Source organism: Porites lutea, chromosome 9, assembly GCF_958299795.1.
Source record: "Porites lutea chromosome 9, jaPorLute2.1, whole genome shotgun sequence".
Lineage (NCBI taxonomy): Eukaryota > Metazoa > Cnidaria > Anthozoa > Scleractinia > Poritidae > Porites > Porites lutea.
In genome coordinates this window covers 1,305,832-1,332,665 of record NC_133209.1, presented here as the reverse complement: position 1 = coordinate 1,332,665, position 26,834 = coordinate 1,305,832, and the positions used below count along the sequence as shown (strand labels likewise).

Sequence of the window (26,834 nt, the reverse complement as noted above, 5' to 3'; positions counted from 1 at the left end):
TGTTTATTCCTATACAAGTTTGTTGATAGTTCATGATCATCATTAAAACGTCATTGAGTGAGTTATTACCTTAAACCCTATATACGTCAGGTGAAGTAACTTTTGACGTCAGTGTAGTTGTTTGGACTCAAATTCTCTGCCCAACCGGAAGGTAAACATGGAAATCAGTACCACTTTGCATTTCCGACCCAAAAATATTTCTTATTGAAACAACGAACAGAAAATCAAAACTGCACATGTAGGCGAAAAGTGTATTATGCTCAATGTACTGTATTGTTTGTTACTTAATCAAAGCATCATTAAGGCACATCAAAGTTGTCAAATTAAAACTGACTAAACATTTCAGTACGACATCTGCGACATCATCTTACCGTGAGACCGCAAGTAACTCGATCGAAGGACTAGAATTTCAGAATCAGTACGTGCTTTTTGGTTCCTAACAAGAGCCATTATGGCTCTTGGTTCCTAAGAGTTACTAAATTCGTAGTGAGGCCAATCTCGACAGTCTGGCGCAGTAAATATCGAATAAATGAGATGTGACCCGCGTTACAATTTACTAATACAACTAAATTGAAATACTAAAAGCATGAAGAACTCGTTAAATCATGGCAAAAAGTTTTTTCTCTCGTCACGAGAAAGAAGAATTTGGGTTGAAAGGCACGCTATTGCAACACCACTGTAAATATAGTAAAAAATATTCCAGTGAACTGCATGGTTGATTAAACTGCATGTAATTTTTTTTCAAGTAACGATCAGTAACTGAAACGTCCTGACACACTCACACAAAAGACAATTAAACGGAATGCAAACCGGAACCGGAACTCTGTTATGCGTACGTCCGACGAGTAACTACGTATTAGTAGTTTTCTGCAGTTCTTAACCGGGACTAATACGTCCGAGTACTGCCAATTGCATCGGATACAACCCGGTACTGTTTCAGCTATATCGAGCCATATCGAATTCGGAAAATGACGAAATTTTGTAAAATAGGAGGCGGGGAGTTTGTAAAACAAGTCTATGAGAGCATCTTGACGACGGAAATGAAGTCATGGTGGGGCAATTTGTTTTTCTCTGTCTCTGCTGCGCTTTCTTTGACAAATCTTCGTCAAAATTGGACGTGCAAAGCTTTCAATGCTAACGTAAAACAAAAAAACAAATAGACAACAATTTTGCATTGCTTGGCTGCACTTAATGTTCAACACCAGGAGCCTATGACCAGCATTATATAGTGAAACCACTTGCTGGCGTCCCGAGGTTCCACTTGTTTAAACATTTTGACGTCATTTCTCTAGTCTCAAAGCGTGTAGACAATGAAAAATTGTCGTCGAGCCTTGTAAATATAGTAAATAATAATGATGATGATAATTATAATGATTAATTCTAATATTGTGCAAATTAACAGGTGCTTATGGTCCATATAAGCAGTTGAGTATCACGTGTAAATTCATAAAAAAACTAACCTAGCACAAAACACTGTGAAAAGTAAAACTCCTACAAACATATTCGTTGATCGATTGCCGTTTGCTTTCTTCTCCTGCTTCATGTTCATGGTTGCCTGTATGTATTAGTGTCCATGAGTAAATTCCGTATCAAGATTAGTTTTTGTAAATTAGTCAATCAATGTTTTTAAAATCTTAACTGGTTTATTTAATTTCGAACTGCACTTCCAGTATCGACTGGACCCCGTGAGTGGTAAAAGTCAACTAATATAGCGCACGGGTGGCAGCTACTAAATAGCTCACGAGTGAGCAGGAATCGGTTGTTGCATAACATTAAGAGTCAGTGAAGAGTTTTTGTAACAAGCAAAAGGCACGACTAAATTAAACTCGCTGGAATCGCTCTGAAACGGCCCAAAATACTCATAACCTGCAATTAATAACGAAGGGACAAAGAAAGGAATTCTTCAGTATTTCTGTTACTATGGATTCCGAAATAGTGATTGTTGAAATTGTTATACCCCGGCACGCAATAACTCTCGTGAACTTGGGCTACCTGTGGTTTCCATGCACGTGCTTCTCAATCCAAGGTCTTTGAAAATTCTATTTGACAATCAGACTGAAGAGACCACAACCAAAGATGTTTTCGTCTCTCTTCGCTTTGGTTTTGTTGCTCACGTTTTCCAGCCTTTTTGGGACGATCACTTTCGCTTACTTCTTCTTCACGTGCGTTTGCAGCAATTGCCAACCACAAAAAACAAAAATCTCTCCTGACAGCGGGAAAAAGGAGCAATGGATCGTAGGTTCCTGTGTAGTCACGATAACAAAAGATATGCCACAGGTAAACCAATCCAAACAGATGTCACCGTCACACCAACAAGGTTGGCCGGCACTCTGCTCCACTGCGGACTCTTGGTTTGATCAGCGATATCAGACAGCTTTTCCTCCGTTGATTAGCTCTGAAACGACCAAACTCCATAATACGCGCATCCTTCTCAGTTTTGCTACACCGGAAAGACTTGAAAAGGTTGTTATTTGTAAAGATTGTGAAACGTCGTATGGTAGCACAAATCCGATCAGGCCCGACCAACGTCGTGAATATTGACCTTATCAGCATCACATGTGGGTTATGTACAATCATGCTCCGGTTTGTGCAAATCACAAGATATTCTCCTAATTCTGCTGTTTCACCCGGCCGGCCCGCTTGATAAGGCCTATTCTTATTACATAAGTCTCAAGCAAACCCAAAAACACAAGCACAATCACGAGAAATCTGGCTTCGTCTCAATCGCTGCGGTGAGAAAAGTAAACCACGTATTCTATGCTTATCTATGGTGTTATTTACTACTGATCAACCAGTAGGCGATTGAAAGGAATCTTTAAAAATCACATTGCACACTCAACGAAAGTTTATTAAGCTAGGTAGAAAGGTAACTACTAGGGAGCCATGGCTGCATTTTCTGCGTTTCAAGCTATGCGGTTAATTCTCCTTGTCTCTGTCCTTTATGATGCTGTTGGAAAGAGTTGTCACTCCTCTTTTTCCTGCCTTGAAGATCAGGTTTGTTGCGATCATAAATGTATTTTCGGATCGGATTGTTTAGGTTCACTCTGCGCTCTTGATTCGGACTGTTCCGTCGGTCAAAGTTGCTGCAGCAATAAATGCAAACATGGCCTTCACTGCGTCGGATCTCGCTGCTCTGAGAGCAATGACTGTGGAGTTTACGAGTCTTGCTGTTTTGGAACATGTTCGTATGATGTAGATTGTAAACTCTACCGCACTATGGAACTAGTCGGTATAATATGTGGTGCAACGATGCTCCTTTGTGTGGTCTTTGTTTGTGTTTTCTGGGCTTACCACCGACGCCACAGAGAGGTTCGTCCAACTCTGAACAGTAACACAAGCTTTGTGCTACAGGCAAACCAAGCACAGCCATACCACGCAAGATACCTGGATAACCCCCTTCGTCAGTATCAGATACCCAGTCCCCCTCCACCATACAGCCCTGGAACAACATCAGTGAGTGAACATCATCCCTACTCCAGTGCCGCGAGAGCAGAGCCGGGGACAACAAATGGAGAAGAACGCTGATGTTATATCACACTCAGGGCATTACAAACTGCATCAGGACAAGGCCAGGCTGTCTAAAACAAATTATTAGTAGAAACCGGGTCAGCCATCACACCTGTAGAATCGCAAGTTACTGTAAGTTGTCAGTAACCAACTCCCTGATGCCCAAGCAACGGCACCAATTACCGTGACCGTTACAGAAAATAAAACTGAAACCTTGTTCAGTTTTCCTCAAATATTGTTTAACCCTAAGTCAAATGAATGTTAGCAGATTCAAACATTTATTGCTACCTCACTGGTGGTAATCGAACATGTCAATTATGTAGAAGTTTCTAATAAAGTGATACGTGTATTAACACAAGTGACAGGGCAACGGTTGGAACTTTTTTTACATTAAATGTTGCGTAAATGATACTGCCACAATTGCAGTACACCAGCATCGCAGTTTGTGAGCAGAGGCCGTTTCTAGTCTCTCTGTTCGAGCAACGTGAACTCCGACCCTAGCGGCTGCAAAGACGACTACCCAGTTGTAACCTGAACCGCTACCCATCACTCGAAAACTTATAACAATGATTCTCCTTATCTTCATCGCCTGGCCTGGTGGGTGTAGCGACAAAAGAACTACCACTACATGACAGGATTTATTTTGATCCATGACACGGGTCAAAAAATCGATTTCCCCAGTAACGTTTATTTGGATACTTGACATAACGAGTGATTCAATTACACAATTTAGCTATGTGATCATTTCAAAAAGAGAAAATGAATTCCAATATTAACTTAAAACTGATCGTCCTATACACAACTTATGAACTCTTCGAGTACTTCTTCAAGACGAATATCTATTAAATTAGTGGTGAATCTCGTCTTAGCTTGCGTGACTTTTTTCTTCTTCCGGCCTCGCACACGTAGAATGACGTCATAGCGTAACTCGTGATCCGCATTTTTAAGATTTCCGGCAATCGTCGCGCCGTTCATGTTGTCATCCATTCACCGAACGAAAGCGGAAAAACAGGGGAAGAAAAAGTGTAGAGAGTTATGGCTACCTTCCAAGGGTTTCAAGCTTTGTTTTCTGTGTTCATATTATATTCCGGGGTTGTAGTGAGTTCGACTAATCCGAGTTGGTGCACTCGAGGCAGTTATTCCTGCGATTCTGGCTACGTATGTTGCAATAACAAATGTGTTCTGGGATTAGACTGCTATGATCAATTTTGCACCTTGAACTCCCATTGTTCAATCGGTGAAAGCTGTTGTAATAGTCAGTGCAAGGATGGAATTGACTGTATTGGACAGTCTTGTTCTGTAAACTCTGACTGTGGATCATTCGAGTACTGTTGTGACGGAACATGTTCAGATTCATGTTACGATGCCACTGCCGTAATACTTGGTTCTATTTTCGGTACGATTTTCATCTTTGGCGTTTTCTCCGTATGCATTTATTACGCTTGCAGAAGGCGTCGAGTTCATCATGGAAGAGTGATTGTAGGGCAGAGAGTTACAACAGCGACCGTGAGGACAACAACAACTACACCGCAGCCTTACCCACCCTATGTGGGGCAGATACCTCCACCCTACCAACAAGGCTATCAATACTACCCCCCACCCCAGTATGAACAACATCAGACGGCCATTCCTCCACCATATAACCCTGGGACAACTGCAACAAGTGATCAACCTCCCCCTTATAGTGCAGCAACACAGGGTAGATCAGGAAGGGTTTACACTCCTAAACCATCATATGGGGCAGTGCAAACAGCGTCAGCTCCGCCGCCTGTCTAGTGACCCCATCTCCCCTGTCAGTGGATGAGAATGCAATCTGTTGTGACAATTTATACTTTAAAATATAATACTTCAGAAATACATTTTAAATTTAGCAAAAACTGTCTCAAAATATTGGTTATTGAATGTATAGCTATAATGGTTGAAATTAAAAAAGTATAGTTATGTGTGGTTCGAAAAAAAATTTTGTTTGTGGTTCTTGTTTTTCCCTGAATGAATCTCTTCTCAGGGATAAATAACTGATGGGAAGTTATCCATCAGTGGACCCTTTACCAAACTGGCCCCACATGTTCAAAAGATGGATCTGATGCCTTCACCGGATTATTCACTAACCACAGTATTAGTGTATAGCGCAACTTGCAAAGGTTTCTCACCGGTAAAATCAAGTCGGCTGTCGGTTAAAATTTTGGCCAATTCTCAGCTTTCAGTTGTTTGTCTCCCTCGCAGCCGTTTTTTGGATGTCACGCAACGCGTGGGGAGCGTTTGCGTGACATCCAGAAAACGGCTGCGATATCAGTTGCCCATCAGCGAAAGTGATGGAGGAAATGGCGTCATGGTGACGTAAACGGTCACAAGAGAGTATAAGCTATCATGATTAGCCTACAGAATAACATTGACACACTGTACAGAACTTCCCCTGCATTGGAACTAACTCTTTTTATTTGTTTATTTCTAAGAGGTTACGTCAAGAAATAGAGAAAGCTTCTATAGAGCTGCATGGATTGCCTAAGACTGTCACGACATCTAGAAAATAACGATTACATTATGAAGGAGCTGCGTAATGCAGAGTCTGTTTGAGTTCTTAGCCATCTGCCATATTGAATTCAGCAAGATGGAGTATTTTTCAGCAGATGAATGAGCGAATTTAAATATTGACGCTTAACGGACAAGGGAGTCGAATCTCGGAAGTGGTATGTTTTGATTGTACATAACTGATGCAAAGTCAGTCAAGTGTAAGCCTGTACTCGGACTTCGCGGTCATTTATTCTGAATTGAGTTTGTAAAGGTATAGTCTGCTACTACACAGCCGTTTTTAGTGTCGTCACGCAACGCTCCTTCCCACAATTGTGGAAAGGAATTCATGATGACGAAATATCTTATCCTCAGTCCCCTCCCCCTCCCCCCTCCCCCCCCCCCCACTTCCAAAGAATGACTTTTCAAAGAGTCACAACTCTCGCTGTCTGCGTAGCAGGCGTCGAAAGGGACCCGGAGGGTACTCCCTATTAATAAGTTATACGGGGAGGTTCCACCCGAAAAGGATATCATTTTTAGGCTTCAGGTATATGAAAGGGTAGGGATTTCACTAGTTGAAGTGTATAAAAGGATAGTGAAATCTGACATTTCACTCTGTAAAAAGTCTCAAAAGGGCTAACAGATGTTTTTTATGGCTGCTAAAAAGTAAAATATCGGCAAAACAATTCATGATGACCTTAACCTTGACTAGCCTTAGCTTACGCAAATCATGTGTTCTAATGAAATAATGAGATTACCGCGATAAATTTTCTAAGCGCATTGGCGTCTTTTTCGCATCAAGTGTGGATAACAATTTACCAAACCGGTTCCATGTTTTTCGGTGGCGCCAGCCAAAACGATTGCAGCTCAGGGAACAAGAACAAGTTTCTCTCACACGTGTAAATATATGTTGAATCTAAAACCACGCTAACAATCCGGCACCCCGGCTACGGAGTACTTTAAAAATGAATGTGCGCAGTGAAATCAATACACGTACTCACGCTGTCACTATTATCTAAATAGTTCTAAAAATACTTTCGTTCGCTACTCTGTACTCAGATCACATTGACACATTTAGAAAATTTTACTTGACTTTTTATATGTGGAACGAACTCAATTTTTTTTGGAACAATCTGCCTTTGGACGAACGGACCGGATAGCGAGGGAAAGGGGAGAAGGGATTGGAGAGAGAGAAGGAAAGGCTCCCTCTCTCAGGCGAGTTTCCCTTTCGCTCTTTTCTCTTCCTTTTCTTCCCTTCTCGTCAGTCTCGTTCTTTGAAAATTATTTATCAATAGTTTTAAAACTCTCGCCCTTTTTTATGCCAAGTGCGTGCGTTTGCATGCGCACTGAAATCATCTCTTGGAGAATTTCACGAGTTACTTCATATATGTGGGGATTTACCAGCTATTTGCCCAAAGAATTTCAGTGAGTTTAAATGAACAACTCAGTTTTCCATTTCGTGACTTATAATGAACAGAACGCTGGATGATAAAATCGTACCCATGTCGAAATTTAATCGCCGGTTAAGGGCCATGTAAATGTAAACCATGTTGATATTTAGAATACACATCATTTACCCAAACGCCTACCAAAATTCGAGGCCAAATAAATGCGTTAACTTGTCTACTAACTTTATATATGGACTGATTTTACTGAGGGCTCCAATGATTTTCGTGAGTTTTCCAATTGTCACATGAGGTATCCCCGGATAATAAACCTGACAAAAGTCCAATCCTGATACGGGGTAATTCGGAATCTTATGAAGGGTTTTCCGTTGATCGATTGAAAAGTTATGGTAATAATAATAATAAAAATAATAATAACTAGGAGACTCACTCACCAGGGTGATTTTCACAGGTCATGAAAATAGAAAAAGATAAAAAGAAGTGTAAAACGATAAAAAGCCACAAAAGTGTCCTACATTAAAGACCTAAATGATCACAAAGAACTTTTAAAATGGTTAGAAAATTAAAAGTCACAAAGTTATATCTGATTTTCTTAAAAGATATAAAACTGTTCAGAGTTTAACAACACTGAACATAATTACAAAAATTACGCTTAAAAGACTTAGGTTTTTTTTATTTCCACACATGTCTAGACTGTTCCAGTCTTTAACAGCTTGATAATGGGTTCTTTGTTTTGCCCGGTTTCTTCTTACACGGGCAGTCTCGACTTCAACTTAAAACTTAAGTTTTAGCTCCTTTCCTAGTTGCGGTGCAAATAAAAAGAGCGAGGGAAAAGGACGCAGGAAACATTGTTGGGTTTGTGTTGAGACACAGTAGCGTGATGGTCACTGTGAAAATCTCAGGTGATAATAACAATACTAATGAGTAATGATAACAGCTTCTACTAATTTGGTTAACCTATCTTTGCCACATTCTTATGATCTTCATATACCATGCGCAGCAAGATATTTCAGTACAAAGTTCATCTTTATGCTAATCTAATTAATAAGTGTGATTTGCTACTCTCTCAAGATTGCAGCTATAATCATGAGATACACCTCTCTGTTTAAACCAACATGGAGAAAACTCTGTATTTGTTAGTTGTAGTTCAAAGTACATAGCCTATTGTCTTACCTCTTGCTGTTTTTCTGCCGTAATTTGAATTGTAACGTTTTATTAGGTGGTTATTAGTTCTAACCTGTTATTAATATTTTTGAGTTTTTTACCTGTATTGTTGTTTTTGTTTTTTGTTTTTGTTTTTGTTTTTTCAGTTCGCTATTTTCTTAGTCGGTTTTGTGATGTCCTTGGCTATGTGGACGGCTTCGATCGAGTCAAAGTGTAAACAATGATTTTGAAGCTAGTTGCTCTAGATCACGACTGTGATTGGCTGCTTCCAGGAAAAGGCTGCGTGGAAAAACATTAAGTGTTCACGCGTAAGAAGCAACTGCATGGTGATTTGCAAACCTTGTGACAGGTTGCAATAAAAGAGGAAAATCACGGTGAGCTACTTCAGTATTATCATTAATACTTCCGCAGCCGAGATGGAGCTGAGCACTTCAGGTCGTCACGATCAAACGGCTACCCAAATCCAAATCAGACGGAGAGTCTATGATGAATATCTTCTTAAGACAGTTGACACGGCAAGGGATGGAGGTTTGAAACACCAACTACACACTCTTTACACAAGACTCTCTTCGTGTTCTTGTTCTTGGCATGTGGTTTCGCGTTTCCTCGTTAGCCTCGCCCCGATTTTTCAATGGCTACCAAAGTACAGCATAAAAGAGAATCTGGTGAAAGATTTGAGCGGTGGGCTAACAGTTGGAATAATGCATATCCCTCAAGGTGATTAGTGTATAGTAACACATGAAAAGTCTTTTGCTGTGGTTATGACAAACTTTAGAGTTTTAGTTATTTTAGTTATTTGTTGAATTTCCACTGTAAGCCGGTCTTGTTTACCTTTTTTAAATTACGTAATTACTTAATTAATTAACATTGTTCATTTATGAGGGCCCCACTAAGATCCGCCAGGGCGAGTTGGGCTCCCTCTTTAAATATGGTTATTATTATTATTATTATTTTAATAACTATAGTATAAATGACTCGTGGGTTCAAACCTTTCACTGAATTATAACTGTGTACATCTAGTATTTCCTAAATCTTTGCGCCTACGTCGCTCACCATCAAACTTTCATCCCGTGGTTTTCACAAGTTCTGAATTTGGCCAATGTCGTACGAATTTATGGAAAAGCGATATTGTAAACCATTCAGTTCGAAATCACCATTGTCGCCTCCGAAATAGTCCAGAATTCTCTAACTAATCGCCTTCAACACTCTGCAAATATATACTAGCAATGAATTTTTTTTTTATTTTTTTTTTGGGGGGGGGAGGGGGGGCGGTATCGCAAGTCTCAAAGTTCAGTTTAAAGAAAAAGACTACTGAAATGTATTCGATTACTTTTTTCATGTTCCAGATAGTTTGCTGCTTCAGGTTAAAGTCCAGAAATCGCAAAGTAGTTGTTAGTATGACGATCATGATAGATTACTTTAAAAAAAATGATAAAAGGGCTTGAAAAGCGTGTTAAGACATGACACAGACCAAATTTGCACGAGATTTAAGCCGGCCATGTGCTCAATATACCGGAAAGCTTTTGCGCCGGCACGAAAACTATACCGGATAACAGGGCTTCTGTTTCATACATACGGACGGTGATTTCGACGCCATTTCTGTAACGAAGCGAAGTTGCACCACGCCAATCTCTAAAGTGGAGAGTCACATATCGGATAGGTGTTCATACTATACCCAATAGTATCAAAATAGCCTAAGAGGAAAGAGTCCTCGAGAGATTTTACCCAGGCCAAACGAAAACAGAACGTTACAGTGCACGATCGAAGCTAAAGTTGAAAATGAGTCAGTGCTATAATCCGATCTTTCTATGAAAACTACACGGTTTACACGGGTTTTATAGCACAATTCAATGAGTAGAAACAAGTAAAAGTAGTCACATGTTTGTGTGTCGTTGATTTTGTTTATCGGTGGTGTGTGGTGCCTGAAGGAAAAATAATGACAGTCACGCGATTTTTTAAGGAGAAACGGCTACAGACTATCAAGGGCCCAAGGCTAAGAGAACTATGGTTTTTCTTTGGGAAAAAGAAAATTTTATTTTATTTTGTCCGGTAGTATAAGCTTAACTATTGTATTTCGTTTGGCTTACAAGAAGGTTTGTCTGGCTACTTTTTTCTTTAAATCTTATTGAGTACAGTGAACACCCGCGAATAAGAGCCTAGTGGATTAAGAACCTCCTGGCAGAAATTTGCCACTTAAATACCCAGTAATACAAAAATCTGATTAAGCAAGCAAGATCAAGCAGGTTCTTATATGTAGGTTACAGTTAAATTATCATAAATAATTTAACCAAGGAGTGTTACTTTGAGATTGTATCCTTAGACTATTTGGTTATAGAGTGAATCTTTCAACGCTAAGAAGTCTTTTTTTTAATTTTCTTGTAAGTAGTTGTTAAGGAGAAACAAAAAGCAAACTGCGGTGATAAGCTTGTTTTTCACTAGCGCATAAGCATAAGGACATACGCACGCGCAGAATGGCATATTTGACTCTTTTCTCGATACAAACTCTCCTCAACCCAATAATAAACAAGATGGCGGACGAAGCATCGGCCATATTGTATTTGATATGTTGGCATGAGGCGTGGGTGGAGCGGCGTCTGAACCGGACTTAAGCAACTGAAAACTGGGTCGACATAAGCGACAGAGTCTGTCGAACTTTTGTCGAACTTAACTTAGGTTCGACACACGGTACGCCTTCTGAATCAGATGTCGCGCCAGTGTCGCTCCAAAGTCGAACTTATTCAGTTAGGTTCGGCACATGAAAAGTACGGCGTCTGAACCAGGCCTTACACATGTGCTTAAGCCTAAGCTTATGCGCTAGTAAAAACCAGGCTGACCTTCCGGTTATTTTCCAAAGCACGCATCGTATTAAGTCTCTTTTTCCTACAAAGACAAGCTCACCCGTGCTCAAATGTCCAGGGTTGTTTATAAAGCTAGTTGTTGGGACTTGCAGGATTTCTACATAGGCATATGTCATCTATCGTTTCTTTAATTAGTTATTTAGTCTACATTCAAACTTCTGTTATTATTCAACGGTTAATTACTTCTGAAGATGTATGTTGGAACGTACGAAACGTGAAGATAAAGTTTTAGTTCTTTCCAGAAATGCGTTAATATTTCCTTATATTTATCACTGCAGTTTGCTTTTTGTTTCTTCTTAAGCTAAGATGGCCAAAAACCAGTGTATCTACGATTAAGGTAGTTGTTATACTGAACAATCTTTGTTTTTTAAGGTCTGGCTTTTGCAATGTTGGCATCTCTTCCTCCTGTTACTGGACTTTACACCGCAATCATTCCTGTCCTACTTTACATGATCATGGGAACATCAAGAACTCTATCCGTAGGTAAGTTACCTAAATAGACCCAAAAGACCTATTGTTATTTAATGACCTTTGTGCAGTTTGTACAAATGTAAGTGGGTACCCTGTGCACCATCTCTTGAGTGCAAAAGTCAAATTTTAAGGAAAATTAGATTTACAGTTATAATATCATTCATTAATAAGCCTCTTGTTTTCTTTTGCCGTCTCGTGACAGGTAGTTTCGCAGTGATTTGTCTGATGGTGGCACAGGTCTGTGAGCGTGAAGTGGCTTTAATGTCTTTTGACCCTACTCCTACTCCAGGAAATAGTACGGGTCCCAGTCCCTCTCCAACTCCCAGCAGCAGCTTATGGACCCCAAAGGACGCAGCCAAACTAGAAATTGCCATAACCCTGTCGTTCCTTATAGGAATCATACAGGTTAGTAGCGCGATTCTAGAGTAGAATGAGGAAAAAAGGAAGACCCGATAGTCTGAAATGTCAGTCAAAAATAAAACCATAAATCGAATGGGAGTGAGTCTACCGGCATTGACAAAACAAAAACTATTCTCCGAGGTTAGAAAAAGGCCTTGAGAAGAGATTCACCTCAATTTGAAACTTAAAAAATCTATCTTATCATAACATAACTCCGTATCACCGTTTCCAATCTCGTTCCCAGAGACTGCGATCCTTTTGGTCAGCACTAACAGTTCCGCTGGACACTGCTAACGAAGGCTCTGGCCCAGGTCATTTTTTCCCACAACACTCGACTACTTTGCGCCCTTACCTAGCATTGTGCACGCTTGGCAGAACAAGGTGGGGGGGGGGGGGGGGTGGGGAGGTTTGCCCTTAGAATCTCCCTTAGACATTCCTTTGTTTAAAACACTGCGTTAATTTCAAACCCTCTTGCGGACGAAGCTAGACTTCTTTTTTCTCCTTTAAATCCTTGGAAGAAAGGAAGAGACCTCTTCACGCAGGGTTGATTTTCCTGTTGGTTTTCTAACCTTAGATTGTCATGGGAGCTGTTCACCTAGGTGTTGTGGCAACGTACTTGTCCGATCCTTTGATCAGCGGTTTCACCACAGGGTCAGCGGTGTTGGTTGTAATCAGTCAAATGAAGCACATTCTTGGTGTCAAGGTGCCGCAGTTTGCAAAACCATTCGTTGCACCAAAGGTGAGACTAGAAGTCGTTCTGACTCTTCTGACGAGAGACCGGAAACTAGACGCATTTTTAGTAAAAAGATTATAACATGTATGATTCGAAGAGGACCAACCACTACGCTTGAGCTAAACAAGTCTCCACTGTTTTAAGAAATTAATTGTTAAAAGTTGGATGCATTTTCAAAACAGCTATAGCTTGCAAAACTACCATAATTCATTCGTTTTTGCTTTCGTATTTAAATTTGCCAATCCTACGGAGGTTTAAAAACAATAGCCCTAATAGACCATTTAACAGTGGTGGACTTAGTACCCTAGTCTTCGAGTGAATGCGAGGCTGACGGTGACCTTGTTTTGATACAAACCTTCTTTGCTTTGTTATGGAAATTGTCCTTGAAAAATGCTAGTTAGCATAAGAATAACTTGATTTACATTAAAAAGCAGGAAGGTTTGTACCAAAACAAGGTCAACTCTAATCTCGCTTCCATCCATAAATGCCAAATGGCCTATCTGCACAAGAAAACAACAAACTGAAGGATTCTGGGAGCTGTAGTAAAATAACGTCATCATAAAATTGTCCTTTAGCAGGGGCTACAGAGAAAGGTTGGTTCTTAACAATACGGCCAGCAGTGACGTCATTAAAATTCAAAATGGTGCGCGCATGACGCGAACTACGGATACAATTTCACTCTAACATCAGTGCAGTCTGTCCCCTGATTTCTGCTGACTTCAATGAATGTTTGACTTTATCTTTTGTGTCTTTCAGGGCGTCATCCATATGCTTAAGAATCTCCCTCATGCGAATGTTGGTTCCATCATAACCGGCGTGTTGTGTCTCGCAGTGTTAATTGGGCTAAAACACGTGAACGAACGCTTCAAAAACAAGCTCAAAGTTCCTATACCAGGCGAACTACTTGTGGTCAGTGTTAAACTCCCATAATCTCTTTATAAGTCAAAGTTTCATGTTTAAATGACTTTAGAATGTCACATTTGAGTATTGATTGGGGGCTCGAATGGTGGGCCCACATGTTGGTTGTCGGTAGCCGGTTAAAATATTTTTCAAATATTTTTCACCTTTTGCCACTAGTCGGTTAATCTTATTCAGATCCTCTTGATCACCATTTTTGAAGGAATGCCTTTTTTTCGCTTTGTCGAATTTCATTGCAGTTTTTAGTTTTAGTCCTGAATTTTTTTATTGATTTAATTTGCCTGACTGACGATTCTTCCTTCCTGTCACACACCCGTCATTTGTAACACAAGAACAAAGTTATGTTCTGAGAGCGACACTCGGTGAAATGCGAAACGACTGTGCATGTTGGACGAAACAACTATATTGTAACCTCTATTAAGCGGCCGCCCTCTGTTAAGCGGCCAGTAATCAAAGTCCCGAAATTATTGTAGAAAAGATTGGGAACTTAAGTTTGGCTTGATTTCAAGAATATGATGAAGGGAAAAACAGTCTGAGATAGAAAGTGACAACCAATTCTGGACCAGTGATGCTTCTTTCGTCGCGCTTTTGTCTGAGAATAATGTGACGTTTCTACTAAAGATTATACTGATTTATGACGAACCTCTATTGAGAGGCCACTTGCCAGTACTCCGAACGTGGCCGCTTAATGAAGGTACGGTTTAATTGTAATTGCAGATAGCCGACATGCAGATATTGTTTTCTGAAGGTTGTTGAAAAAGGTCTTTTATTTCTCTTTTACTTCCTTCCCTAGGTGGTCGTGGGTACTGCAATCTCATATGGAGCAGCAATCAACAAAAACTTCGGAGTGTCTATCTTAGGTTTTATACCAAAGGGGTAAGCCATAGTTAAAGCATCAACAACAGCCCAATTTTTTTTCAAAATCAACTTGCAAAAAAAGTCCGTTTCACAGCTGACCCAAAACTGTATCTAAATTTTAAAAACAAACATTTTCCAGGAAAATGACGCAATATTTAAAACTGGAATACCGTTCAAATCAAATTTTGTTTAGATGGCTGGCAAAAATTTTCAGAATTTTTGAGTACTTTCATTTTGAGTGGTCAATATGTCTGCTACACCTTTTCAGTTCATGTACAATTAATGGCATCAAACAGACGCCGCAGATTACTAGTAAACAAGTTATATTCATTATTTAAACGAAAAAGGTTGCCATAGCGACAGTAGTAAAATTTAATTTTGGCGTTAAGTGTTAATAACTCACAAAAGAATTCGGTGCTCCCGTTTTTAATGAGAACGTTTTATTCAGCATATCCAAAATCAACTTATAAAAAGTTCACAAAATCGTAAGGAGCGGGTTCAGAGCACCCTTAAGCTTCTTTTTTCCCAAAAAATTCAGCGATTGTGCAACAAGCAAGCGCGGGGAATATCGCCTCTTAGGCGAAGAAGCGACCCTGACATACTCATAGCCTAACAGTATCTTTTTTTTCTTAATTTCAGTCTTCCCCCGCTGAGCGTGCCCAATTTCTCTCTGGTGTCCAACATCTTCTCAGATGCCTTTGTCATCGCAGTGGTTATCTTTGCTACAAACATTTCGATTTCTAAAATGTTTGCCAAGAAACATGGCTATTTAGTGGATCCAAATCAGGTAAATATAATAAGCCACCGTACACTTCTATCCAAGCCATTAATTTTCTTTTTTCCTTCTTCTTCTTCTTTATTAGTGTATTCCTACCTTACTATATATAATGTAAATATTTTACAGAAGTGTGAATAAAATTGAATTGAATTGAATTGAATTGAATTGAATTCTCGGTAATCCCGAGTTCAAATCCTCAGTTGTCCACGCTTGTAAATAACCAACTGGTTTGCCGCCAACCAGTTGTGATTCTTAACCCTATTATGTTCGATTTAAATTACTTGTTTCAGTCATTTGCTCGGCCCAACTAGCATTAGTGCTATAAATACTGCCGAGGGTAAATAACGGAAATTATTTTCTTTTAGTTTTTCGAGAGTCAGATAGAGTCAGTTCGTTAAAAACCCATCCGGCTGAAGCTCATTATGCTTAGCCTGGGCTGAACTGATCTGGCTGGACTGACTGATTAATAGTCGTAGACGTCCCTTTAACACTGGACTGGTCTTGCAGACCAGTTCTGACAAATGGTACGCGCTGCATTATCGGTGCGCTTGGACATGCTCACTCCATATTAACGCCGAAGGCCGCGCTTATTTACAGGGCTAATGAAATCCATTTTTGAAAGTTCTCTTATATCTACGCCATATCGACTTGTTTCCTCCCAGGAGCTGATAGCGTATGGTGCGGGTAACTTCGTAGGTTCATTCTTCTCTTGTTTTCCGATTTGCAACGCTTTGGCGAGGTCAGTGGTTGAAGATAACCTCGCCGTCACACAGGTAACTATTTTTATTGACCACAAAATAACAACATCTATAAACAGCATATAATAAAAATAAATAAATAACAAAACTATTTACAGCCTTTACACGAAGTTTACAAGAAGCTCATACACAAAAAATTTATATAAAGATAAAGTAAATTTTAAAAAAAGTATTAGAGAATAATAAAAGCCTGCAAAGTCGCCACGCATATTTAATATTGCTTATTGAAATGCTTACAGGCATAGGTTGGTTCTGGTTGTAGATGTTTTAAACGTGGATGTTGTTATCCACAGGCACGGGACAAAGGTTTACCCCGTTGATAGAGCAATTGGGTTTCTCAATGTTTATCCGCCGTATAGTGTATAGTATCACTAAAGTATATTCTATTCCACAGCTTTGCAGCATAGTTGTGATCGTCCTGATTCTTCTGGTGCTGCTGTTTATTGCCCCACTTTTCTTCCATCTTCCCAAGGTAACGAAGGACTAAGTTCATTTGCAATCACCCTTTAGCGCCGGTTTATCAGTGTGTTCTTATACAGTTATTGTATCCTTTATCCTGTTTCAGGCCATCCTAGCTGCTGTTGTCATCGCTAACCTTATTGGTCTGCTGAAGCAATTTTCCAGATTTCCAGTTTTGTGGAGAATAGATAAACCAGACGCGGTGAGATTTGGGTCACTAAAAAATAATCATTACGAAACAAAGCCAGTGTATCCAAGGATCTCTAAGCATTTGTAGTTATTTGAGAAAGTGCATCTTGTGGGAAGGCAGGAACCCTTTAGCAGGATCGTGCAACTCCCCGCCATACTTAGCCTATACAAGGGCATTTTCACAGATCAGCTTATTTTTAGCAACATTTGGAGCGCTCTTTCCCACGAAAATGGAAACACCGCTCTGTTTGATTGTGCATCCGTAATATGATATATATGAAAAAATGAAACGTTAATGTCTTTAAAACATCAGAAATACTATTTTTGGCCTCTGGTTTTAAAGGTACCCATCAGCTTACTCTTGATATTCTAAAAAGGTTACAACAATGCACTATGTATTTATGTTAACGATACATGGGGCGTTCCCGCGCGTATGTAAGGGAACTGCGAGTTTACTTTGAACATATCCCTGGAGCGGTCTTAAAAAGTATTTAAATCGTAGTGGGCTACATTTATATCACTAAAGCTTACCATAACGCGAGTATGTGGAGCGTGCTCTCGGCGTACTGTGAGCTTACTGTTAATGTCGGCTGGTGCTTTCTATAGGATGCTTACTAAAACACCTTTAACATATAAGTACTCTAATGGCCGTACTAAGGTGCGCTAGGTGATTATTTCAACATAGTACGTGGATTCAAAGAAGCAGTGAAATCGTATTGCAGGGAGTTCATAAATTTCGCAACCCATCTATGCAAACAAATGCCTGACGATTTGTTTATTTTCAGATTGTCTGGTTCGTTTCTTGTTTTGGAGTCATATTGATGGGAGTGGATGTAGGACTTGGTATCGGGCTCATTTGTGCACTGTTTGTTGTTGTTGTAGTCCTTTCCAGGTAAGTAAACAAACGGAAAAGGAATTAGTAAGTCAATCGAACAAACTGAGAGAATTAACTATCTATCAGTTCCGTTAGAATGCGAGAAACCTGTCGCTTAGTTCTGTGAATCTTCCTGTCTTCCCATTTGTCAGTCTGTCGTGTTCCTGGATTTCAATCAGTTCTTTATACTGACTGTCTCTTTTGTCAGACCGAGTCCGTAAACCAGTCAGTCAGCCCTACCATCAATAGACCAGTTGGTCTATTACTTGATACAGACTGCCTTAGTTTCGCGGTTCGCGTTCTGTACCCTTCCCTTCTTCCTCGCGCGCTCGAGATCCTAACCTTAGCTTTCCCTTTTGACCGCCTGCCACGCAAGTGAGTCTTGATTGGCTACCCGAGCAGACAAGATGGCGGGATCTATGTTGCCTGCTTTGTCCCCTTCTTTTGCCCATTTAGTAAATCCTTAATTGACCAATTTTTCTCGGTCAAGATATCCGGAAATTGGCCTTCTCCTAATTTTTACATACTTATGGGCAGCTGTAAAAACGAAAAACAAAGAAAACGTTCACGCTTGTCAAATAACATATTTTGTTGTTCTCAGGTCAAACTATGCTATACTTGGACGCGTGACAGAAACAGAATTGTACCGTGATACTGGAAACTGTCCTTTGGTACGTCTGTTAAGATAAGAACGATCCTTACCTAACCCCCGATTATTACTTTGTTAGTGTTGTTCCCTACACTTTATAACAATAGAAGAGACGGCAAATAGTAAATGTAAAACAGTTTTAAGTTGCAAGTGTAAGAATATTCTTTAAACAGCTCGTTCAGTCCGGAGGGCGTATCTTAATTATGTTGTTTTTCTCTGAAGGCCACGGAGGTATCTGGAATAAAGGTGCTTAGATTTGAGTCCACGTTGTACTTCGGTAATGTGGAGCGCTTCAGGAATGCCCTTTATACGGTTACCGGACTAGATCCCAACACTGAAGGACAACCAAAATTAGAGGTAAGACTGCCAGCCGGCCTGCTTAAATTTCAATACAGCATACCGTAAATGATCCAGTTGAAGTCTCCTCTCAAATAAACTCCTCTTGTCTACTTGTAATAAACGCCTCCCCTACGATGTGAAGTTGGTATTAGACCAGCTCCTCTCTGAGAAACGCCCCCTGTCAAGAGAGAAGTTCATTCTCTCTTGCCCCTGTCTAATAGACGCTCCCCCCCCCCCCCCCCCTTCGAAAATTACTACAAAATACTGGGAAATAGAAAAAGGAGAAAAATCGTTCAATTTATTCAGTTTCCTGCTTTAACGAGGGTTTGTGTATTGCATCTTGTTCTATCTCAGCTTTAATGTCATTAGGAATGGCTAACGATAACAACACAATGACCCTGAACGACGATTCTGAAATCGGATTTGAGATTTGAATGATAATGGGTGGACTGGATATTCTACTATTTGTTAACCCTTTTAGTATTTTCGCTGAAAGAACGCTATTCACAGTTATGGTAATAAACGCCCTTCTCTTTTGAACGCCACCTATCTATTAAACAGCGACATCCCCTTGAACCCTCAAATTTCAGTAAATAAAATCCCGGGTGTCTACTAGATCATTTACGGTATATCCAATTAAAATTGAAACGATTTTGTTGGTCATAAGTTTTCTTTAGAAAATGTTCCCCAGACTGGTCCAGCAAATCGTAATGTGTACATCGGGCACAACGTAGCATGAACCGGTCTTGTAAAGCGATATTACGCCCGCTCTAATTGTTCACCCAGCCTGTTGTTTGTTTGTTTGTTTGTTTTTTACTGGTGAAAAATTTATAGAAAACTTCTTAGTCAGAAAACTTTTCTCTGCTTCTGTTATCAATTTCGCGTGGGTTTATTGCGCCCCTATTAAACCATGATGAAAAGTTATGTATATTGCTTGACTGGTCCGTGATTGTTCTATAAACAGAAAATAAACGACAACAACGGCCATATGGCAGTCGAGGTCGAGACGTCGGAGAAACGAATTCACACAGTTATAATTGATGGTAGCAGCTTCACCTTCATTGATTCAATGGCTTTGCACGCTATTCCATCGGTGAGTATATCTTTGCATCTGAAAAGTGCATCTTGTCTTACTTCCAGTCCACTTTCAAAAACCACTTTTGTAGTCGCGTTGCTGGCGGGAATTCGAGTGCGAGAGTTTTGCTCGAACACGGGTAGCTACGTGGGGACTTCAAGTCGCCGATGGCGGAAAATTCCCTCGCGAGGCGCTTGCACAGGCGAAAAAACTTCCACCTGGAGTCCCCAGCTCCCGTTTTGTACCATACGCAAGGTGACATCGTATTTGGGATCATTAAAAATTTGGCCATTTGTTTTTAATTACCCCCTTTTATTGTGTAGTGCTTTTTTTTAAATCATCCCTTATCCGCCAAATATTCAATCTTAACGCCCTCTCATCCAGTCGACACGTTAGTCCATCTACTCGCTTTTGTTGATGTTCTGTACAATAAAGTAACCTCTACCCTCTCTTCTGTTTCAGCTAATGTCAGAGTTTAAAAAGCTTGGAGTTGATATTTACCTGGCTGGCTGTTCCTGTAAGTACTTCTTATAAATTTCTCAGGCACATCATTTGAACTAAAACCAAAATTAATACATGCCGCCAGTGCCAAGCACGCCGAGAAACTCAGTAGAAGCGAAGGAGGATGTTAAAGGCTAATACTTTGTTCCTGCCACTGAATATTCAGTCAGACTTTCCACTTGGTAGTGCAATTGGCTTTCGGCCTAACTCTTATCCGCTGAATAGCGCTATCCAGGTTTCACTCTTGAACAAACGTGGCGTTTTTGATGACGTACGAAATGTATGGCTTAGAATCTCTAAGCAAACTTTGTGATCTTCCACGTGTTACAACCCCCTTTAAACTGTAAAGAAGGTCTTTTCGTTATCTACTTCATCGCTTTATTTATTTTCTCTTTAGTAATTTATTTTTATTGCTTTGTTGCAGCGACTCTAACCAGAAAACTCACAAATTCATCTGAAAAGTCTGCGATTACAGCAGTTGATCATCACGCACTGTTCCCATCTATACACGACGCTGTGATGTCAGCCATGCAGTCACGTTAATGCTGTGCAACATCGTTCCCAGGGCCCCCAGCGCCACTCTCCTTTGTCCTTTGTAAAAAAAGTAGAGATCCTGGGAATGAGCGTTATTTTACAGCACTCAGTTTATTAAGGAAACGCTCGTAGTTCATTAGGTAGCGCGCTATGGCGATTTTGCAGTGTGAAAGAATATTACATGGGTGCCCCTCACTCAACCAACGATACTTTTCTGTACAAATTATATAGCATAATGTGCGTCTTTTCGAAACATTTCAGTAGATTTTCCTACCCTTTCATACACTTTAACTCATGCCGAATTCCCTACCCTTTGATTTTACCTTAAGCCTGAAAAAGGTACCCCTTTCGGGCGGAGCCTCCCCGTATAGGTCATTATAGGAGGTGCCCCCCGGGGGGTTTAGCCTCCCGAGCAGACGCTTCTGCCGATCGGAATGAATGGCGAAGCCCTAAGAACGTCTTTTTAGAAGGCTATCTAAGATTCATGTTATTGTTTGTCTGTTTGTTTTTTCATCCCATGGCATTTCAAGGTTTTCAAAGAGGCAACGACACTTTCTTACTTCGCCATGGTATTTTGAGTGTTTTTCTTTATTTGAATGTACTGAGAGGGCATCACTATATACATTTAGGAAGGTTAAGCCCCTGGTGAACCCATTCCTATCAGAAAGCTTTTTAATATATTATAAATTAAGTAGGAAGTACCGTGTGTAATGTATTGAGATATTTCTACTGGAAGTCTGGATATTTTGAGCTTGATTTGAATCATGGGATATTGTAGAGCATGCTTGCCGATTATCATGGAGTTTTGATTAAAGTTTGATACGCTTGATTTCGTGTCTCAAGTGCCATCCTTGCGGATCATTACACCTTGAAGTTTCTCCCACTTTTTCGTGTAAACGATGCTGGAAGTATGAGTTGTGATAGCACAATTTTTGGCAAAATTCATCCTTGCGATAATGCCTTCCATCATTTTCCCGAAAAAAGCGCTTTTGACATATTATGTATTTTTGGCTCCTTTTGTATTTCAAAATAGGTCATTTATTGATCGATGCCACCATTATTTTGGCACGAGATCAGCATAATTTGCCCGGAAGTATGTAATGAAGTATGTGCAATTTTACCTCCTGTTTCTTATATCAAATTTGTTGACTTCAGGTATATTTGTAGTGTCTGAATATTTGACCGAAATGTTACGTGGTTGTTTTCTGCATTTGTGCTAATATCAGCAATTTCAAAAAAAGCTAGCATATCAGGTTTTCGAATAACTAATGCTCATAACTTTCTTTCTTTCCTTGCGGATCATTACACCTTGAAGTTTCTCCCACTTTTTCGTGTAAACGATGCTGGAAGTATGAGTTGTGATAGCACAATTTTTGGCAAAATTCATCCTTGCGATAATGCCTTCCATCATTTTCCCGAAAAAAGTGCTTTTGACATATTATGTATTTTTGGCTCCTTTTGTATTTCAAAATAGGTCATTTATTGATCGATGCCACCATTATTTTGGCACGAGATCAGCATAATTTGCCCGGAAGTATGTAATGAAGTATGTGCAATTTTACCTCCTGTTTCTTATATTAAATTTGTTGACTTCAGGTATATTTGTAGTGTCTGAATATTTGACCGAAATGTTACGTGGTTGTTTTCTGCATTTGTGCTAATATCAGCAATTTCAAAAAAAGCTAGCATATCAGGTTTTCGAATAACTAATGCTCATAACTTTCTGAAATGATTTCAGAAAATTCTAATGAGCACTGCTAGTATAGTGGCATATTGTACTCCTTTACGAGCACAATTTAATGAAGCTTAGCTATGTGGATAAACCCTTTGATCCACAAAATGGCCTTTGAACAACTTATAATAAAACAATAGAGTTTATGGTAGCAGGGCCAAAACATAATTATACCCAAGAATATATTTATGCCCAAGAGCACAGATTCTACAATTATTATTATCACTTTGAAGGGCATTGAGAAAATAAAGACTTCTGAAAAAATGACGACAAGACAGTCTGAATCAAATCACGCGAGCATTTACATGTCGAAAGGCCTTTATTTTTGCCCAAAACTGGCTAGAAATGACAATTTCGCACCATTTGAGTTTTAAAAAATTATAATAGACATGAAAGCTTATTTGCAAGCGTCAAAATTAAATGTACATGTGTAAAAATGTTACATGTCAACTAACAGTGTGGCATAATTGGTTCAATTGAGTGCGTTCTGTGCGTTTGGTGAAAACCACACAAGCGTGACTGGGTGGCAAGAGTTGTGTTTCCGGCCCAGACAAATCCTTCTAATTTTCGACGGCCGTTACAATCGCTACTTTTGAAATATATGGCTGAGAGTTTATAGTTTACCTAACTTTAATATGCTCTTTCAGTTCGTGCTAACAAAATGTTTCAAAAGCGAATTGTTTTCGTGTTTAGAGAAAATTGATCACGTGATCAATCTATGCGGAAATAAAAAAAAGGCTTATTCTTGGAAGACCTTCAGCTGAGACCTTTGGGAGACTTACCTTTCATGAATATTCAAACCAGTCGTTCAGAGAAAAGAGTTATGGCTTCTCATCAAGTATTACTACTTGTGCTATTAGCTGTTGCTTGCTCGCTTTTCGCTGTGAGCATTGGTTGGTGTACTCAGTCTAACTCAAGTTCTTGTAGTTTTGAAATTCAAGTTTGTTGCAAAAATGAATGTTTTTTTGGTTCTGGCTGCCTCGGTCGGTTTTGCTCCGTGGATTCCGATTGCGCTGTCTCTGAAAGTTGTTGTGAGAGTCGATGCAGATCTGACTGTCTGGGATATTTATATTTTACTAAATCAGATCGCGGATCACCTAAATCATCCAGTTATGATTCCCCAGATACCACTCCAATCGTAACTTACGCTGTAATAGCGGGCGTGGTTATTATCGCCTGTTTATTCTTTGCCTGCCTTTACTGCTACGTTTACCGCCAACACCAAGTTCTCCGGAGAGGACAAAGGGTTTTAACCAGCAATGTTACGACCGCAAGAAATGCATCGGAAGGTACCCCACCCTACCCTGGACAGGAACCACCTTCATACCAACATAGCCACCCAGACTACCCTCCTCCTCAATACGAACAACATCAGTCGGCCTCGCCTCCTCCAAACAGCTTTGGGGAAGCGGTTGCAAGTGATCATCCTCCCTCTTATGCTTACAGTGTAGGAATAGAAACGGAATCAGGGGGAGTAAATTCTCCTAGAGGAACATATGGTGCTGTATAATGACGTCATTTCTGGTGTGACTTTGCGGAAAAGAAACTATGGCGTCCGTTTTTACATTCAGAGCCTCGTTGACTGTAGTTGTAACTCTTGCTTCCTCCCATTTTGCTGTGAGTAATGGCCGGTGTTCCCAGTATGACTCGAATTCCTGCAAAACAGGTCAAGTTTGTTGTATCAATGAATGTGTTTTCGGCTCTGACTGTCTCGGTCATTATTGTTCCACCGATTCCGATTGTGGTTTGCTATTTTGTTGTTCGAGTCGATGCCGCAGATCTCACTGTAGTTACTCATGTTCTACTGACTCAGATTGTGAATTCTCAGACATTTGTTGTTATGGAACATGCTCGCTCGATTCAGCCTGCAGTTATAATGATGGTTATGATTATACGGCCGTAACTATCGGTTCCGTGTGTGCAGGCTTGCTCATCTTCGCTTGTTTGGTCTCCATATGCTTTTACTACGCTTGCCGAAGACGCCGAACTCAATATAGAAGGATGGTTGTAGAGCAGAGAGTTTCAAACACGACCGTTAGGACCACAACAAGAACTGTACCGCTGCCTAACCCACCCTACGTAGGGCAGATACCTCCACCCTACCATCAAGGCTACCAATGCTATCCCCCACCTCAGTATGAACAACATCAGACGGCCATACCTCCACCATTATATAACCATGGGACAACAGTAGAAAATGAACAACCTCCCCCTTACAGTACAGCAACACAGGATAGATCAGGAGGGTATACGCATTTTTAAAATGGACTGTTTGGTGTTGGGTCTGTCAAAGTTTGGAACTAATGATGTCCTTGTCACACATTATTTTTCATCTCATGACTTGAATATTTTGTATAATTTTTAATGCCTAGCGACAAACAGAGTCACAAGTCATGAAATTCATAAGGATCCTGACCATTTCTTGACTTCAGTGGTTGTTAATTCTGCTACATAAATTATCATGGTATGGTCCAGCAGATGTTTCAAAGACAACTGAGATAAAAAAGTAATAAATTTTTATTTTGTGTTAGTTCTAAGTTATTGACAATTATTGCATTGATTTCAGCTTTCATAGACATGAATATCTGTGCAAAACACCCTCCTCGATCGATCCCATAAATGGTAATAAGGGAGATACCAGCTTTAATCCCCAATATGGAAACATAATTGGTCACCAAAATCCCAACAAGGGGGATGAGGAAATCCTGTCAGAGTGACTTTGTTGTCCTTGTGAAAGTTCATGCAGGCTTTATCAGCAGAGTAATAATATTACTACATTTTTTTGCCTCATTTGACTTTGGTTATCAAGGCGCACATACTAATAATAATAAATATGATAATAAAACAATAATAAATAATAATAACAAGATTTAATAATAAGATTTAGCCAAGCCTAAATGCAAAGCATATGTTTATGTATTTTAATTTACTCAAGCTGTTTCCCTAGCGAAAGAAACTAACATAGATTTTCAATGAAATTTCGTAAACTGATGTAACAAGTCGACAAGAAGATGATAAAAATGTGTGAAAGTAGGGGTTACTAACAGCTCATTTTTACCACACAATGCTGATGAATACTGCTACTTAGGGGTCTTTGGCAATAACTGTGGAGAGCCCAAAACTAGACAAATGGGCATGGCTTCTTCCTTGATACAATAATTATCGATATTTCACAGAAATTGGCTTTATTCTGTTCTTGTCCACATGGCTTTTATTAAGAGGCGGGCCCCCAGTTACTTTCATGGGAAAATAGAAGAAAAATTGAAGCAAAAGAAATCCCTAGCTGTCTGATTCCCTGCCTACTTGTTTTATTGAATAACTTTGCATCTGAATGCTACAAAAAGTGAAGGCTCAGGTTTTGATGTGTGCAATTCGGCTCATTTTAGCTCTATCTAGCTTTGCAATATATTCAATAAAATGGTAAAAAAAAAACCTGAACATAGATTTTGCCAATTTGGTTTTCATTGAAAGGAGGCACTAGTCATGAAAATAAAATTTAAAAAATGGTGGTCACCATACTCTTGTTTTGAAGTAGAGAATCCTGTGAACATGCTCTCCCCTGGGGTAAGGAGGATACTAAGAAATCACAAAGAGATGGCAAGGAACTAGACAGAGGAAGGAAAGTGGTAGAATGGGCTAACCCTTTCCACTCCATTGCTGTTTTGTTTCCCGTTTTTGCAATTTCCCCCATCAAGAGGCCTGTAGCCTGTGTACAGACGTCCCCACTTCCTCAGAAAAAATCGGGAAAGAGACTTTTTTTCTCTCGATTTTTTTCTGAGGGAGGGGGGACGTCTGTACACAGGCTAGAGGCCTGCAGTGGTTGGTATGTGCTGCCCAGTGGGGTCGTGGTTTTGAAGCTCCAGATTTAGAACGGGGTATCCATTTCAGAGGCGTTTTCTAGAACGGGGTATAATATTTCGAATGGATGAGAGCTCCAGTACTTCGGATGATTATGAAGAAGCATTTATTTGGTGTATAAGTCGAACAAATAAAGAAATATCTTTTTGAAAAAACAGGGCCATTTCAATTAACAAACTTTCTAGAACGGAGTATAAAAAATTAGCCCATTTCTAGAACGGAGTATCAGTTTTAGGGCGAATTCTAGATCGGGGTATTAATTTTAG

The 26,834-nt window shown here is 39.9% G+C and overlaps 3 protein-coding genes across 3 annotated transcripts; all 3 read left to right on the top strand.

The window, feature by feature from the left end:
* Window positions 1-4,527: 4,527 nt before the first annotated feature.
* LOC140947848 (uncharacterized) lies at window positions 4,528-5,450 on the top strand. The gene has a single exon (XM_073397047.1). It carries the CDS (start codon window positions 4,543-4,545, stop codon window positions 5,281-5,283), a length of 741 nt encoding a protein of 246 aa, XP_073253148.1. The 5' UTR covers window positions 4,528-4,542; the 3' UTR covers window positions 5,284-5,450.
* A 503-nt stretch (window positions 5,451-5,953) lies between these two features.
* On the top strand, window positions 5,954-21,807 carry LOC140947504 (prestin-like). Its single transcript, XM_073396621.1, has 17 exons — window positions 5,954-6,194; window positions 8,732-9,302; window positions 11,816-11,926; window positions 12,117-12,319; window positions 12,888-13,052; window positions 13,803-13,955; window positions 14,758-14,840; window positions 15,462-15,609; window positions 16,263-16,373; window positions 16,753-16,830; window positions 16,924-17,019; window positions 17,792-17,898; window positions 18,482-18,551; window positions 18,752-18,886; window positions 19,833-19,961; window positions 20,406-20,460; window positions 20,869-21,807. The coding sequence occupies exons 2-17, from the start codon at window positions 9,002-9,004 to the stop codon at window positions 20,985-20,987; spliced, it is 2,064 nt and encodes a 687-aa protein (XP_073252722.1). The 5' UTR covers window positions 5,954-6,194; window positions 8,732-9,001; the 3' UTR covers window positions 20,988-21,807.
* Window positions 21,808-21,945: 138 nt separating this feature from the next.
* Window positions 21,946-24,363, top strand: LOC140947505 (uncharacterized). Its single transcript, XM_073396623.1, has one exon. The coding sequence runs from the start codon at window positions 23,498-23,500 to the stop codon at window positions 24,218-24,220; it is 723 nt and encodes a 240-aa protein (XP_073252724.1). The 5' UTR covers window positions 21,946-23,497; the 3' UTR covers window positions 24,221-24,363.
* Window positions 24,364-26,834: the final 2,471 nt, after the last annotated feature.